The sequence below is a fragment of the Mizuhopecten yessoensis genome, unplaced genomic scaffold (genome assembly GCF_002113885.1).
Source record: "Mizuhopecten yessoensis strain PY_sf001 unplaced genomic scaffold, ASM211388v2 scaffold11133, whole genome shotgun sequence".
Classification (NCBI taxonomy): Eukaryota; Metazoa; Mollusca; class Bivalvia; order Pectinida; family Pectinidae; genus Mizuhopecten; species Mizuhopecten yessoensis.
In genome coordinates this window covers 2,499,251-2,518,375 of record NW_018408896.1, presented here as the reverse complement: position 1 = coordinate 2,518,375, position 19,125 = coordinate 2,499,251, and the positions used below count along the sequence as shown (strand labels likewise).

Sequence of the window (19,125 nt, the reverse complement as noted above, 5' to 3'; positions counted from 1 at the left end):
TGTGCGTTTGTATGAAATATTGATTGATTTTACTATAGGTTTGTTTGAACTTTTGATTGATTATTCTATAGGTTTGTATGAAAAAGTGATTGATTGAACCATAGGTTTGTATGCAATGTTATTTGATTGTACTACACGTTTGTATGAGATGATGATTGAATATATTAAACGTTTGTATGATATGTTAACTGATTGTACTATGCGTTTGTATGAAATGTTGATTGATTGTACAATACGTTTGTATGAAATGTTAGTTGATTGTACTATATCTATGTGTGAAATATGAATGTATTAGCCGGAGTACCATCTAAACACACACTCTTTTTGATATCATATGTAATTACCTAACTTGTCATACAGATAATTTTGTTTTTGTATTCATGATCTACACCTTACCATTGAAATGACAATCCCTAAACTAACGTGCTGGTGTGTCGGGCTGTGTCAAACGATTGAAATATGTTATGTAATTTGATGAAAATATTGAAAAAACGAATAGGCATACTTTATGTAGTTTTTGTATTTGTACATACTTGCTAAATATTGAAATCAATGTCGGAATAAAGGTTTATGTGCTGATTTATTAATCGTCATATTTGTGAACTATAAGCAATAATTTAAGTTTCACATTTCCCCATCAACCACGATAGTTTTCCTCACTCCCGCCTCTTTGGACAAACCTGCTTGGAGTTGGTGAATAATTTTTTGGTAACACCCTGGACAATCTTCTACTTATGACGTCAGATGGTAATACTTTGCGACGTCATCTTCTATTGTGACGTCATAGCTCATAGCAATTGTGTCCCGTACTGGAAACAGGAATTATGCATTCTCAAAAAAAAAAAAAAAGATTTCTAGATATAATATCTAGATATTGTTGGAGAAAAATGACCCCAAACCCGTGATGGTTGATCATCAGGATTCTTTGCTATCTCCGTTGGTTAGTTTTCAAATTGTAAAACACACTCGTTCAACCTCATGTCTTTTGAAAATTAACTATACAATTAGATAAACATGATAACAAACCGTCGCTCGCTGGGGAACTTCTATATAACTGTGTTTACATGGAATATCTTTGATACGGCTTGGTAAATGAAGTACTCTTACTCTACTTTGTACATTTCTGGTTCCTATAGCGAGTTGTAAAAATAAAACAAAACAGCTTTCATAACAATCCTGAGGTTGTGTCCGTGTAAATTAACGACAATTATAGCATACCATTACAACTTAACTTAGGTATACTGTATACCGGGAAAGTTTGGACCATTCGACGGTAGGTCATTTTCGAATATTAGTTCTCCCTTAAAATTTAAATACTATGTATATAATGTGGTTTACAAATAGTTGCTGAAATGAAAAATTCGCCCTCATTACGGAGAGCGAAAAGGGCGAAAATTAAACTGCAGCGATTATTTTTCGGTATTCAGTACCAGTTAGAGTTAAAACGTGTGTTTATTGATACACGAGAAAAATAAAAAAACCATCTAGTTTTCTGACGTTATCAGCATATCAAGTTACTTTTGTAGTGGGCCTATTATGTGTACATAACGAACGTAAGCGCACATCTCCATATGAACCAGCAAAATTACAGTTTACTAAATGAAGGGTTAAACAAAGTAGGAATGCCATACTGACTGAAATATGATCAAAAGAAGATGTAATTATATTTTATCTGACGAAAATCTGTATTTGAAACCAGTTTCTTGTCATGTCATGTGTACAAATTACAACAGAAGTGTTCTTTTGTAAATACAGATGAAGAATAAGGAAGGTAACAATTCAAGTAAATATTTTAATCTTTCATTATAGTGGACACTGAATTACCATAAGTCGACAACAGGTCGTGATCACCACCGTAAAGTTCATCTCTTAAATCATCCCGGTAAGAAAACTTTGTCGAATTAGTTTAACAGTGATCATGAACAGATTGTATACACCTAGTTAATCCTGATAGGTACTGAAGGCTCTGTAGTAGCGACCTAATTATGGTATGTAATCAGGAATATAAAAGGAACCTGGTATGTTACTCTGTAGTAGCGACCTAATTATGGTATGTAATCAGCGTTATTAAAGGAGCCTGGTTTGTTACTGCTATGAGAAGGAAAGTTAAGGATCACTGATATGTTTGTAACAGAACTTGGAAGTGATCTTATCTTTATCTTAATACTAGAGGTAAATCGCAATATAAATAAGGTATTCCTTAATATACATACAATTGCTACATAAAAGAAAACTTACTCTTTAAAGTTCTATTGAAATTCTGAAGAATCTGTGATTCCCTTTTTATATGTTCAATACCATAAATGGTTGAGAATATACCGTTCAAGAACAGAGCAGCTCCCTGACTATGTTGGTGACATTGATGGAGGTAGTCATGATTGGGTGACCCAAAGGAATTCTCAGAGACGTCGCAGGAGGCCAGTATATGAGCAGGACAGCGGTAGTGAGGATGATGAAGAACAAGAGTATACCAGAAAACCACGCAACACTCCAATGAAGGTCAGACATATGAAGGCTGCAACATATGATGGTTCCACCTCGTGGGTTGACTACAATTCCCATTTTTTTTAGATCTAGAAGCACTATCGTGCCATCTGGTGGCTTTTTAGATACATATTTGAGTGTTTAAATATAATTTACAGACAACATTTTTGGGTTGATTCATTCATTTTATTATTCGAAAGCATCGCAAAAATTCAAATGTATTTCAAATGCGAAAGACAGCACATTTTTCTCCTTTTTCTCTCCGACAAAAATGTGTCGATTGTTGGAATTAACCGAAAATATCTGTTGCGTCATATCTCTTTCCAGATGAATCTAAATTAACTAGATATTTAAAATGTCGGAGCCAATATGAACAGATTAATTTCAGATTTTTTGCTGTTGTGTCCCACAAATCCTTTTCATATCATCAACATTTCTCAGAACTAAGATGACAGTAGCTCCTATATCGATGTTTAGATACATGTATACATATATATCCAGTAGCCCTACTGAAGATAGGCCTAGGACTACTCTTAAAAAATACTTTATCAGTTCATGACAGGGACAAATGAAGGCCTATATAATGTCACAGATTAGCAAAAGCTACATGTACGTGGCTTTTTTCTGACTTTGGGGCTTTGCCTTTTTCATATTACATTTGCAGGCGAAGTGAATGTAAAACCCAGATGGATCCTATACGCGCATATATCCGCCCTAAAACCTATAAAAACAATGCTAGTAACAAATCAATCTATAATTGTTATTCGGAAGACCTTTTATTGGTGAAAAAATTACACAAAAATACATCCATTCCGGAAAAACAACCTGCCTCCGTTGACTTAGTTGTATTTCATTACAATCGCTTGTTAAAATGTTGCCGTGTATGGAATTTGAACTCGTGAGCTTTTTCCCATCTTTTTGACAGGATATCGATATCTCGGCCTCACTTGTATTCCCGATATCAGGGGTAACAACAGTCAGACTGATCAGAACTGTGTTCGGTAGGTCCGGCATTACTAGGCCCTAATACTAATAAGTTAATGTCGCAAGAGGATGTTGTTTCATCTGAACCTACAGCTGCTTGGAAGAAGTCATGTATCAACTCGTTCTTCGAAGATGATGCGAGTTTTTCGTTGGCTTTGCAGTCATGTTTCATGTTGACAACTTTAAAAATACTAATAATAAAATCGGCACCAGATACATATAGGTTGGAACTTTCGGATACGTACTGATTGTCGGGCGGCTGTCGGTTATAGTTAAATTAAATTTATTTTTCAAATGAACCACATATCATTTAATCACTTTTCCGAACTACAAAATCAATAAATAAATAAATAAAAATATAATAGTATATTTGAATTTTTGATGTGCATGCAACTGCATATTTGCTTACGTGGCAGCTACGCGCCTGATCGCTTTAATCTGCATAGACATTTTTGCTTTTACTGCAAAACCTAAATATTGTGCTGACGATCTTAAAAATTCATGTGCTGTCTGTCTCTTGACCTCATCTAGACGTGTCACTTCCATAATGTTTTCTCGGAGTCTCTAAGGTAAATGAAATTATTACGTAGTTTCAGTTTGTTAAAAATACATATCTATCTATATAATCCTGAAAATGAAAAACAGAGACAAGTGGATATCAAGGTGACAAAAGAACCATTGTAAGATCTCGAAATAGATTGCTCAAAGGGCACTATGAACAAGGAAAGATTTACATGAATACTATTGAAAAATATACAAACAGAATATGACCAGATGTTTCGGAATGGTAAGCTTTTTTGTCTCATTGATAACACTCGGTATGCAAGTCTGTATTAAATAAACGTAATTTCACATTTTCAAAGTGAGAACTTGGAAAGTGACAATAAACCGCAATGTATACTAAGAAACATAATTAAAAAAAAAATATCGACCTGCATATTAAATAACTGATTAACTGAAATACCGTAGGATGTTTCCCAATGAGATCCTGATGAAAACCAAACACTTGCCCTAAGCCTTTAACACCACCATTTCTCGTCTCAAATGTATTCGGCAATAGTCAGTAATATCGGTATACATGGGAGAGTGGGAGTCTCATACTGGTGTGAAGAGTGCAAATAATCAGGGAACTAAACTCGAGATGTTTGACCATAGTTTTATAATGAAGTGAATATGATTTGTCTAAGGTACGTAAGTCACGATAACAGCAGACCCTGATATCAAGTAGAAGTATAAAGGAGATGTCAGTAGTTACCAGAATTCTCGTTAGTAGAGGTCGAAACATATTCAATAAACATGTATCTGAAAGTGACGTTAAAGTATCCGGAAAATCTCACAAATTCTTCTCCGACAAAATCTTCATTGCTCATTCGTTAAATTAATATGCTCAACTAATGATCTTATGTAAAAGTATATTGTCTTTGTTTAGAAAAATATCTATATATATTTGATCCCATGCAAACCAAACGAAGTAATACGTGAGATGTCATCAGTGAATGATTTATTTAATTCAAAATAATATATGCATAATTTCAGAATGAAATTATTTATTCTTTATATTTGTATATATACTGGTTTCACTAAACATATTTTCTCCGAAAAAGAAATGACTCTATATCCGGGAGTTTGTGTCCCGTCGTATCGGTTTTATATTTAGTGTGATATAACGATCACAAGACTGTACACGTCGCTGTTAATTACTCCCTACGGCATTTGGCTGAATACACATCATTGTCGGCTTTATAAGGGCTACAAGGTTAGTATCTTGTTAAGTTAGAATCCAGAGTAATTGGAGGACAACATATTTATTGAAATTTACTCGTATTTCCTTGTGTAAAGTTTGCATAAAAGATACGGAAAATGAGCAGTTGTTATATAAATAGTTGCCCCTGTTACGTATATAGAAATCGAAAGTACTTGGTGTTAACACGAAACGCCGACGTCAAATCCCTAGCCCGAGCTGGCAAATGAAATATTGTGACGTTATAATTAGATCTAGATATAAATATATCTATCTATATAATTAATAGCTTGCCATTTATTAGATTCAATGTCACCACGTATAAGTTAAGGATGGGTGCCAATTTTGGCCTGATGGTGGCTATATACACACAGCTTAGTTGAATACAGATATCATTGTCGGTTGTATTCATGATGAATGTCGTGTTAGATTAGGTTGGGCTACAGGAGATCGAAGGTCTATCAATGTGGTCGAGTATAGTACCTACAGTCAGCATATGTGCGTTATATTCTTACCCCATTGGTTTTACGTTGATTTCCTGTCGCTGGATATTAGATATTATTCGCTGAGTATGCCATATTACTTCTTGCAATAACAGTGACAGTGGTGGATTCAGAAACAAAACTGGTGAAGATTTTAAAATTAATGAAAAGTAGTGTGAGTTTAGTCGTAAAATTAATTTTAAAAAATTGAGAAAATAACTATTTGGAGGGAGAAGGCAGACTAGGAAAATTTATGACTCGAAACCTCTCCTGATCCACCACTTAGGTATATGGTTTCGGCTAAATCCTTTGATGGTGTTAGTAGGTCTGATCAATTCAACCTTCCCTGACTCCTAGATTATCACCCATTAGTTGATGTACCTATTTAAGCACCCCTTTCTGTTACAACAGTAGTTTAAAACATTCGGATTTCCATATTTTTGACCTCAGCATCACCGATGGGACTAAGAAACACGAAACGACTGTATCGTGCAGTGTAGTTCTTTTTGGCACTCTTTATCTATAACTGAATTGTTATAGTTTTAATCTTGTGTGAGGCGAAATGAATGTATCAGTCCCCGAGGTTTGACATGACCATGATGGCCATAGTTTTCTCTTTTGAATAGTGGCACGTTTCATAATAAACACTCACTCTATTGATTATTAGTTCACCTGGTCCGAAGGACCAAAGTGCGCTTATGCTTCCAGAATGGACTTGGAGTCTGCCCCACCCTTGCAGACTTAACCCCTGGGTCATAACTTCGAAACGGTTGAGATCCCCACCCCAAAACTATAAATACAAATGCTGGGCATAAAGAGACAAATGCAGCCATGATATTATAATAGACCCTGGGGTCTGACTGAACTCCTACGGACCTAGTATCTGAGTCACAGCTAGCTTGGATACAGTTGAGATCCCCATCCCATAACCATACATAAACTTGCTGGACATGAAAAATCTAATACAGATATGCTACATATTGCCTTGGATTTCAACGATACATGCCCTCTGGGCCTCTTGTTTATTTTGAAATTACTCAGTACTTCTCTAGGTGTTGTTTTGTTAATTTCAATACTTCATTTTAACCGATTCTAAAATCCAGGTATACACAGCTGCATTACAAATCTTACTTGGTTTTCACGTATACAAACGTGTAGTTTAAATCTAACTGGAAACAAATACTGACATGTACACACGTGTATTACAAATCTTAGCCGATACTGACATGTACACACGTGTATTACAAATCTTAGCCGATACTAATACATGTACACACGTGTATTACAAATCTTAGCCGATACTGACATGTACACACGTGTTTTACAAATCTTAGCCGATACTAATACATGTAAAACAGTGTGTTAAAAATCCCACTCGATATCATTTTCTACGTGTGATATAATATAATATCTACGTGTACACACGTGTATTACAAATCTTAGCCGATACTAATACGTGTTAAATAGTGTGTTCAGTTCTTACTCGATATCATTATCTACGTATGATATAAACTAATATCTACGTGTACACATGTGTATCACAAATCTTACCCGATACTAATACATGTAAAACAGTGTGTTAAACTCCTACTCGATATCATTATCTACGTGTAATATAATCTAATATCTACGTGTACACACGTGTATTACAAATCTTAGCCGATACTAATACGTGTTAAATAGTGTGTTCAATTCTTACTCGATATCATTATCTACGTATGATATAAACTAATATCTACGTGTACACATGTGTATCACAAATCTTACCCGATACTAATACATGTAAAACAGTGTGTTAAACTCCTACTCGATATCATTATCTACGTGTAATATAATCTAATATCTACGTGTACACACGTGTATTACAAATCTTAGCCGATACTAATACGTGTTAAATAGTGTGTTCAATTCTTACTCGATATCATTATCTACGTATGATATAAACTAATATCTACGTGTACACATGTGAATCACAAATCTTACCCGATACTAATACATGTAAAACAGTGTGTTAAAATCCTACTCGATATCATTATCTACGTGTAATATAAACTAACAACTAAATGTACATACGTGTATCACAAATCTCACACAATGTCAATATCTACGTGTATACAAGTATAATATAATAAGTACCATACAGTTATACCAAGTGCTCTCACGTGCATAAAACTTACTCGATACTAATAAATCTGTTTACTTTCGTAGTTGGAAAGATGTTTTCCAGCATAGCTGCATTTTATTGCCATGGTTACACTATATTTCGTGTGAGATCAGTCTTTATTTGTACAAAAGAAACACATATGTGAGTCTGTCACAAACAGATCAGATATTAATAATGTCACAGTGTTATTATTGATGTGTAATATAATTTTACAGACACTGTCGGGTTCATTCTTGAGTTTTATTCTTACACATGTTTGTGTTTAAAAAAGAAACATGTAAGTACAAATTACACATTCACTCAGACCTCTCATTATAGTCTATTTACATCAAGGTACATAAACCTTACATATACGATACCACGCTAAATAGAACATTAGATATCTGATAGACACATCGTATTATATCAATTGTATTGGTTACAATGAACTTCATATTTTCACAATATTTTCACAATATACATATCAATACTATCGAATCTACAAATCAATTCAAATTTATTATTGAATTACATTACCAATATAAAACATACATCTAGAATATATGAGAATATATATTCAACTAACCCTACAAACCTTTCGAATGAGCACAGAAATTCGGCTCTTTTGTTATGCTACTGAAGTAGGAAAACAGATCTATGTCACTGAAATGAAGGGAATGAACCTTATAAAAACCAAGACTATTAACTTTACTTTATAATTTGAAAGTAGAAATTATAAAACAATTTAGAAACTTACACTACATTATTTCTTTACCTTTAATCAGAATATTATGATTAAATACTTCATTCATAATTTAAACATAACTTAAGAGCAGTATTCTGATAACTAAGTACAGAATACATATAAATAATATAGAAACATATATTTTTAAAAACTCGCCCGGTCCTCTAATTTTTCTTCAAAATAAACGTCCAAAACTTCTAAAATTGGTCGTCTTATACTTTCCAACGCCTAAGTGCTGAGTGACGATTGTCAAGTTAAAAATTATTCAGTTGTTAGCTCTGACCAATAAAATGTCCGGTGATGTCAGGCGACTACAAGTACTCAAGTTCCTCACACCAAATTATTTCATAAAATAACTATACTATCACACAACCCCATAAAGTTCCTCACAACAAGACCTTTCCTCATTTTAAAATCCATTCAAAGTCATATATTAACATAAAAAATAATCCCCTGTTACATTAAATTTTCCATTTTTTCTACATTGATAGACACCATTACTCTTCAAACGTGATGGCAGAAGGAGGATCTTCTCATGAAGTCTCTGAGATCTCCAGACCTGAGATGGATTCCCACCTGTTAGATTGTCCGATCTGTCTGGAAAAGTTGCACCAACCCAAGTCGCTCCCGTGTCTTCATTCCTTCTGCCAGGAATGTCTGTCCACCTTCATCACCAATGATATATCGGGAAATATGGCGTCCGCCACTGCCTTCCCATGTCCAGTTTGTAGGAAGATGACCAATCCGGTCAATGCGGCTGAGGACAAAGATAAATGGGCTCAACAGTTCCCAGCGAATAATTTGATTAAAGGCCTGGTAAAAGTAGCAGAACGTGAGCCGATGTATTGTAAGCCTTGTCGGAAAAAAGGAAACACACGGACACCTGCAACAATCTGGTGTAAAACTTGTAACGTCTTGTTTTGTGAGACCTGTAAACTCGAATATCACGATTTGTTTCTTGACGAATGTGAAACAGTAGATGTAACAGGAAAAGCTGGTATGGTACAACGACAATTAACAAAACAAGTCAGATGTGGCAAACATACAGAGAAGATGGATTACTACTGTGAAGATCACCAGATACTTGGCTGTAGTAGATGTATCGCCATAGACCACAGACGATGTGACGAAGTAACAACGACACAGGAGTATTGTGATAAACTGAAGAGGGACTTACGCCTTGATGACTTGAACACATCACTGAAGAAAACAACGGAAGCCATTGAGTTACTTATCACAGAGTTTGGTGAGCAACTTCAGACCTTGTTAGAAGACCAAGACACTGGATTGAAGAGTTTAGCAGATCTACGGCAACAGATCGACACACGTCTTGACGTTATGCAGAAAAATATCACAGATGAGCTGATAGCAAATTACAAAGAAGAGAAATATGATCTGGAGATGTCTATGCAGAAATGTGAACGACTGATGTTTTCGATTCAAAGCACAATAGAATCTTCGGGGAAAGCGATTCAGAGGAATGACAGTGTGGACACGATCTTGTTGTATCAGAGAGGTCAGGCGGAGGTCAAGTCTTACGAGGACCTGGTCACAGAAATGAGGAAGAATTTCACCACAGTCAGAATAAAACACATCGTCGACCCAAATCTCCTAACGTTGGATAAGGACAGTCCACTATCTATGGGCAACATCAAAATGGAAAAGACTCCTAGTCGTCTTCCTGGTCCTATGTCGTCTCCCTTATCACAATGTGGAGTAACGGAGGTAAGCAAGTTCTGCATCAAGTGTCCATCAGATGACGCAGATTGCCATGCACCTGGGATCGTTTACTTACCGAATGATCATATTGTTGTTGGAGATTATCACAACAAAAAGATCAAATTGTTTACAGCTTCAGGGAAATATGAAGATGAGATGAAACTTCAAGGAAAACCGTATGACATGTGTCGTGTGGATGATCACACTGTAGCAGTCGCTAACTATAATGCGCCTATTATAAACGTCGTTAAAGTCGAGTCCTCAAAATTAACTCTTCTGTCAGAAATAAAACTCTCAAATAGTATAACTCCCTGGGGTATCACTACTACAGGTGACGAGTTTACTGTGAGTTGTAGGGAGGTCTTGTACAATGTCCAACAAAATGGAAATACGCAACATATACAAACTTACCCTTTCCAATGCTATCATCTTGTGTCCGATCCAAGAACCCTTCATGTATATGGCAGTCAGTGGATATCCATGAGTGGGGGCGTAGCGGTATACAGACTGTCAGACGGTACTGGTGCAGACATTGTGACAGTTGGTGTCCTGAAGAACGCGTTTGGAGTAGACGTCGACGTAGAAGGCAATGTGTACGTGTGTGGGCGGGAGTCTAACAACGTGGTACAAATGTCGGAGGATGGGGCCCACGTCAGAGAACTGCTGACGTCATCAGACGGTGTATACAGTCCGAGAGCGATATCTGTCTGTGGGGACATGTTTGTTGTGACAAACGAGTCATCACAGAATAGGAACTACGTACATGTCTTTAAACTTAATGATCAGTAACAACGATCTAATTATACAGACGAACCAGAAACCGACAGTAGTATGCTGACAGTATACTATTTACTTAGTATGAAAGTATAACCTACATGTACTCACTGAGGAATATCAATATCTTCGCCAAACAACGTTGCTGTAGACATGCGAGTCTTTATGTGATAATGTATAGTTTTACTCCTATAACGTGTCAAGTTTTCTATTGGGAAAATCGTATTCTCATGGTCACTGTTTATCTTCAACATTACGATACATTTTTAAGTTAAGGATTGCCAGAGTCATGCTTAAACAGATCGGTACGTCATTGCCTATCTTTACATTCATATAATGACGAGAAAAACACATTCAGAATGTTATGATGTGATTTGTGTGTGTTTAATGAAAGTATATATTATTTATGGATGTACCTGTATGAAATATAGAAGTATCACCTGTTTGTGATTTTATGAAATGTTGTAGAGATGTGTATATGTTTTATAAAGTAGAGGTGTATGAGGTTTATTCTTGCCTAGTATACATTGCTAAAATACCTAACATCGATGTACCCAAATCAAGTGTCCCGTTTTGGGTACACTCCCGATTTGGGTACGGTGACGGTAGTCTCACCCAGCATACATGTCTATTTTCACATCAAATAACAATTTGGTAATAGTCTGTTTCAAAATGGTGGTGGTGGATATGTTATAATAAATATCATTATTAAGAAATTATGTCTATTTTAATCAAATAAATATTCCATTATCTTTGTAAAAAAATATTTTTATGACATGTGGTACTTTGCAGTAGATGGTATATGTTTATTACGAAAGTAAAAGAAATGTGTGTATTTTCTATCAGAAGTCAAAAAAAATGTGCTTTCACAATTCTCAGTTATTATAACATTATAGCTGCAAGATACTAGCCGCCTGCATGATATTCCAATCTTGAATTATTGTTGGTCGGAAGAAAAGCCTCATTACCTAACCTTATTAAATATCAAAGACCATTTAAACATTCTGTAGTGCATTGTCTATAATTTCAATTGATGCAATCACAGTTAACTGAATATTTCTTATTTTCATGGTTGTGTATGCAGAATTGAGTTCTTAAACTGATATCGTTCGGACATACACAGTAGAAAGAAAAGAAAATTGTTTTTATCGTTTTCACTTTTCATAACTTCACGAATGTCAAGATTTATTCAAACCTTGGGCCATGGACCAATCAATACATGATATACAAAATACAATTTACAGAGATAATGTACATTATATGCACACTTGATAACCGAATAGCCTTACTGTCGGCGAACAGCAAATGTGGATGATTATATTTGGTCATTTGATTTTTAACTACCGCGAGCTCCTTTGATGACTTGACAAGTTGCCCGAACAAATACCTCGTGTCATTGTACAATGTCCTCGGTGGACATGTAACGCTATCTTTGATTGGTTCACTCTGTTTCAGCAAGCGTTCTCTTCAGTGTGATTGACATCCAATTAGTAGCCACTCAGTGTAATTATAGTCGCACAGCAGGTGAGACGACAGGGCTTCTCACAACAGGCATGTGCCGATTACCGACACCCACAGGGGCTCGATTTCGGGATATTTAACCAAAATTATTACAATTTACGTAATTTATTACTCAAAATTCCAAAACCTATCCCCTGTGCTGACAACCAGTAACTAGTAAAAAAAAGACTGACACGAGAAAAAGATAACACATCCTCATGTTATTATAGGACATGTGTAAATTGTCTTTTTACTCGTAAAACAAGGACCTGTGCTATCAAACACGGGTTTAAAAATATCTGGACTTAAAGAACGAAAACGCGTTGATTGGCAACGGAAGGTATACACATGATTACATATTTTGTCTACACATAACCACACTTGTTGAACAATTTTCGCACACTTCAGAAATGGACAGGATCTGTTATTTTTATTGCCATGGGCACGATGTCCTTCATGAGGGCAGTTGTCGCACGTCAATTTAGTGATTGTGCATCCAGGAATTGCGGTTGGTGTTGGTGACACAGGCGTCATTTGCTTTAATTTCACCTCCTCCTTTTTTATTCTGAAACAGGTAAATAGTTGTGCTTTGTTTGCCTGTAAGACGTTACAGTTCGTTTTCAAGGTATACGTACCCAGCGGACTTGACCAGAGGCGGCGTAGTACATTTCTCCATATCAGTTTTCTTTGCCGGGGGATTTAGGGTTATAGTTGCAACTTCGTCGTCAGCATTACACACACTTGATGAGGCGGAATCATATTTCAGTTGTTTTGGGCGAAGCGATTCGGCTTTTGGATTAGTACTGATTGTAGCATTAAACGGGCTCCTGTGTCTCTTTAGTGCATTCTTCGTGTCTGGAGACTGCAGGTTAATTATCTGGTCAATTAGAACACGTTTATATACGTCCGGGATTTGCATAAGTTGGACCTCTCTAGGTCTCAGGAATTGTAACGTTCGCTTGTTACCGACCTCATGTACAGTTCATACTTGTATGTTAGTAGACCTGGGTCCAAACTTTTGACAAAGTCATCTGCCGATTTTGAGTCGTCCATGTTGATTCTGTGCACGTTACCTTCATAATGACACATCACGCACTATGCAACTAGAAAGTACCGCCTATTTTCAATGCAGCCAATGAGATCCGTCGATACATCATCAAAGTGATGAACAACGTTACTGACGCAACTCAACAATCAAATCATCAAATAAAATCGTCCATAGTCCACACTTACTGTTCGCCGACAGTAAAGGCAGAGACCTTTTACAATCATATTTTTAATAAACCGTACTGTAATATTTTGCAATTTACTACACATCAATAGAAATGGATATATCTTTCATGTCTGTGGAGTTACATTCCTTACAATGACTTAGTTCTCTAGGAATATTTATATATCTGCCAGTCTCAATAAATGTGAAGAGGTATTTTATCCGGTAAAATATATTCTATACTTTACTGGATTATACTTAGTAAGATAAAATTGAAGAGAAAGCATTTGTACCAAAAGATGTTTACATAAAAACATTTTGGTGAACTATCTATCGAAGCTCTGTAAGAATCACCATGATCAAAAATTGTTTCATCTCTATATCATGATTAACTTTTGGTTACTAACACTGTAATGATTTAACCATATATCTCCGAATCCTAAATTGTTTAAAATCAACCATTACAGTGTTACCTCAGATAAAAGCATTTCTTAAACAAAAAAAATGTAAAGAAATTATGATACAACACAGTTTTCAATATATAAAAGTCTAAACCAATATTTTATCCTTCTAAACCTCCTGATTATATATAAAATTACCCCAATTAATGGAAGCGACATAGTTCACAGTATATCATATTATTATTTGACGACTTTTTTTTTTGTTAGTTATTTCTTGCAAAAGTTCAAATGAACCCTTTTTTATTTCAAGTGCGCTACATGCACCTCATATTTCACTTCATAAAAATGTATGCTACCTACATAGGTATCGAAAATGTTGAGCAAAGTTTTAATATTTAATTGAAAGTTTGAAAATAATACAAATATTGTTTACACCTGACTCAGAAAAGAGATAAAGTGTATAATTTAAAGTAAAAAAGGAATACCCAGGTAATAATATTATGATGAAGTGTAAAGCATATTTCTATGTATGTTCATATTTATATGATAAGACACTTGTACATACTATAGTTTACCGTTATTAAATCCTATTGTTCTCTAGCTGACACCAAATCTCACCTAGCATACACCCAACACCTTACCTGTATAAAGGAAAACTACCAAATGTATACTATGTGAGACGACATCGTGTATGATATGTATGCATCTGTATGAAGTATTCATTGATGATCTGTTGCCAAGTGTGTCTATGAAGGGTGGGATATAATTTGTTCGTGCTTTGATAAAGTACAGATTTATACTGTCTATGTTTGTACGAAATGTTGATTGATTGTCCTATGTGTTTGTATGAAATGTTGATTGATTGTCCTTTGTGTTTGTATGAAATGTTGATTGATTGTACTGAACGTTTGTATGAAATGTTGATTGATTGTACTGAACGTTAGATGACAATCGCATTTTTGACATGCTGGTGAGGATTTGAATTTGTGTTTTGGCTGACTCAAACAATTAAAATATGTTACATGATTTGAAGAAAGTATTGTAAATAAATAGGCATATTTTATGTTTTTTTGAACTTCCTTTATAATAAAATCAATGTCGGAATATATGTTTTTGTAATTTATCAATCGCCAAATTTTTGAATTATTAGGGTTTAGTTTATTGATATTCCACATTTCTCCAACAATCATGATACGTACTGTATCTTCACTCCTTATTAGATAAACCTGCTTGGAGTTTTTGGGGTTACACCCTGGACAAACTTATTATGACGTCAGGTAGCAATACTTTGCGACGTCATCTTCAATTGTGATGGCATGGTTCATAGCAAATGTTTCCCGGACTGGAAACAGGAATTACGCTTTCCCAAGAAAACAACATATGGCTTTCTAGATATTATGTCTTAATGTTGTGGGAGAAATATGTCCCCAAACTCATGATGATTGATCATCAGGTTTCTTTGCTATCTTCGTTGGTTAGGTTTCTTTGGTAAATAAAGGTGAAGAATGAGAAAGGTAAAAATTCAAGTAAGTATTTTAATCTTTCATTATAGTGGACACTGAATTGATGACCACCGTAAATTCCTCTCTTGAATCATCTTTGTTAAAAATCTTTGCCTAATTAGTTTAACAATGAACACTGCGACTATGGCACTACTTTCAGGTTGTGTGAAGGGAATGCAAATGGTGGGCTTAAGTGTGGGTATAAAGTAGCTTTTGTGGAGATTAATAATTCTTGAAATTGTTTCTAATGGATACAAGTGAATACTGTGACCATGAAATTTTACTTGAAAACACAGCATTCACTTCAATTTGTGCAAGGCAGAAAATGTGACTTAAGGATGTACTCTTCTGAGGTTTCAATCACGTTCAAGTCTCGTTTTGATCTGGTGTAATGGGTTTTTGTAATATTTAACAACTTATGATCAAGTTTATTAGCAAACAAGCATCTGAAAAATATGTCAAAAAACTAGATGCCTGTTGTTTGTAGAACTTTTTTTACAAGAATTTAAAAAAATACCAATTTGGCGGCCATTTTGAAAATGTGTATTAATGTGTATTTCTTGTGCTTCAAAAAGGGCCAAAATTTCACCTTTTTTGGCACTAGATTGATCACTTAAATTGTCATTGTGTCGCCATTTTTAATTGTAGCAGGTTCATTTTTGCTGTACAACTTTATAATGTTCAATATGATAAAAATAATATGCAACAAACTGGAAAATTATACATTATTGATATTTTTTTACGTATTTAGTGTAACTGAAGCACTTTTGATTTTTGACCCCGAAAAAAGTAAAAAGTAACACAAATGATAATGGGACAAAAAAAAGAAGCACACTAACCCCCCATTTTTGTAGATGTTTTAGAAAGAGAAACACGTTTTCATTTAATTCATTAAATATTAAAAAAAGTTAAATACCAGAACTTTTTATAACAAGCGTTTAATCTGTAAAAAAACGGTAAAAAATGAGTATTTTTTCATTAAAAAATTGGGGGTAGGGGTAACTAAAATCGGCTTTTTGAGTTAAAACAATAAAATTAAGAAATTTTACTTCCATATTTTAAAAGAAAATAATATTTTCAACAATTCTACAAACATTTATACATATCTGATAACACACTTGGAAGAAATTGTATGAATTTGTTCTGCAAATGGTCAAAACCCCAAAAATCACCTAAAATCACATGTTGTGGTAAATTGGTATCTTTGACCGATCATAGCACAAAAACGAACACACGGACATATATTTTTTTTTGCATTTTCTACTATGCCATTTACTCCTTTTTCCAAAAATCCAATTAAGAAAAAAAGTTTAATACAGGAAATTTTTGACTTCTCAGAGGTGTACATCCTTAAGTTGTTGTTTTCAGCATATAAATATTGTTTTTACTTTTTTTAATGTCACACTTGACATTTTATATTATTCATGATGGTGAAACATAACTCTCGTGAAAATGTTGCTCATTTGTGCAGTTATCGCACGCCGATAGAACTCTAGATCTGTTTTCAACATGTGGTCATGATGAAATACCTTAAATTGTACATCTATTTATTTATAAATCACGTTAATAACATCAAATTAACTGTACACGCTCGATTATTTTCCGAACGAAACAAACAAGAAAGAAATCCAACAGTGTCAACAAATAAACACAAATGACAATTTAATCAATACACAGGGACAGGAGATACCACAGTGAATACATACGGTGACATTAATACAAAAGTATCAATACACAGGGACAATAGATACCACAGTGAATAAATACGGTGACATTAATACAAAAGTATCAATACACAGAGACAATAGATACCACAGTGAATAAATACGGTGACAATACTACAAAAGTATCAATACACAGGGACACAAGATGCCACAGTGAATACATACGGCGACATCAATACAAAAGTATCAATACACAGAGACAAAAGATGGCACAGTGAATACATACGGTAACATTAATACAAAAGTATCGATACACAGGGACACAAGATGCAACAGTGAATATATACAGTGACATTAATACGAAAGTATCAATACACAGGGATACAAGATGCCACAGTGAATACATACGGCAACAATATAAGTACAAAAGTATTACATTAATACAAAAGTATCAATCCACAGGGACAATAGATACCAAAGTGAATAAATACGGTGACAATACTACAAAAGTATCAATACACAGAGACAAAAGATGGCACAGTGAATACATACGGTAACATTAATACAAAAGTATCAATACACAGGGACACAAGATGCCACAGTGAATATATACAGTGACATTAATACAAAAGTATCAATACACAGGGACAAAAGATACCACAGTGAATACATACGGTGACATTAATACAAAAGTATTAATACACAGGGACAGGAGATACCACAGTGAATACACACGGTGACATTAATATAAAAGTATCAATACACAGTGACAGGAAATACCACAGTGAATAAAAACATACGGTGACATTAATATAAAAGTATCAATACACAGGGACAGGAGATACCACAGTGAATACATACGGTGACATTAATACAAAAGTGTCAATACACAGGGCAAGAGATACCACAGTGAATACATACGGTGACATTAATACAAAAGTGTCAATACACAGGGCAAGAGATACCACAGTGAATACATACGGTGACATTAATACAAAAGTATCAATACACAGGGACAGGAGATACCACAGTGAATACATACGGTGACATTACTACAAAAGTATCAATACACAGGGACAGGAGATACCACAGTGTATACATACGGTGACATTAATACAAAAGTATCAATACACAGGGACAGGAGATACCACAGTGAATACATACGGTGACATTAATACAAAAGTGTCAATACACAGGGCAAGAGATACCCCAGTGAATACATACGGTGACATTAATACAAAAGTGTCAATACACAGGGCAAGAGATACCCCAGTGAATACATACGGTGACATTAATACAAAAGTGTCAATACACAGGGCAAGAGATACCCCAGTGAATACATACGGTGACATTAATACAAAAGCATTTTAATACACAGGGACAGGAGATACCACAGTGAATATATACGGCAACAATATAAGTACAAAAGTATTAATGCACAGGGACAGGAGATACCACAGTGAATACATACGGCAACAATATAAGTACAAAAGTATTAATACACAGGGACAGGAGATACCACAGTGAATATATACGGCAACAATATAAGTACAACAGTATTAATACACAGGGACAGGAGATACCACAGTGAATATATACGGCAACAATATAAGTACAAAAGTATTAATGCACAGGGACAGGAGATACCACAGTGAATATATACGGCAACAATATAAGTACAAAAGTATTAATGCACAGGGACAGGAGATACCACAGTGAATACATAAGGTGACATTAATACAAAAGTATCAATACACAGGGACTGGAGATACCACA

At 34.8% G+C, this 19,125-nt stretch overlaps 1 protein-coding gene across 1 annotated transcript; it reads left to right on the top strand.

The window, feature by feature from the left end:
• The first annotated feature begins 5,137 nt into the window (after positions 1 to 5,137).
• On the top strand, positions 5,138 to 14,308 carry LOC110466460 (probable E3 ubiquitin-protein ligase TRIM8). The gene is made up of 2 exons (XM_021522962.1): positions 5,138 to 5,224; positions 9,071 to 14,308. Exon 2 carries the CDS (start codon positions 9,093 to 9,095, stop codon positions 11,085 to 11,087), a length of 1,995 nt encoding a protein of 664 aa, XP_021378637.1. The 5' UTR covers positions 5,138 to 5,224; positions 9,071 to 9,092; the 3' UTR covers positions 11,088 to 14,308.
• The last annotated feature ends 4,817 nt before the right edge of the window (positions 14,309 to 19,125 follow it).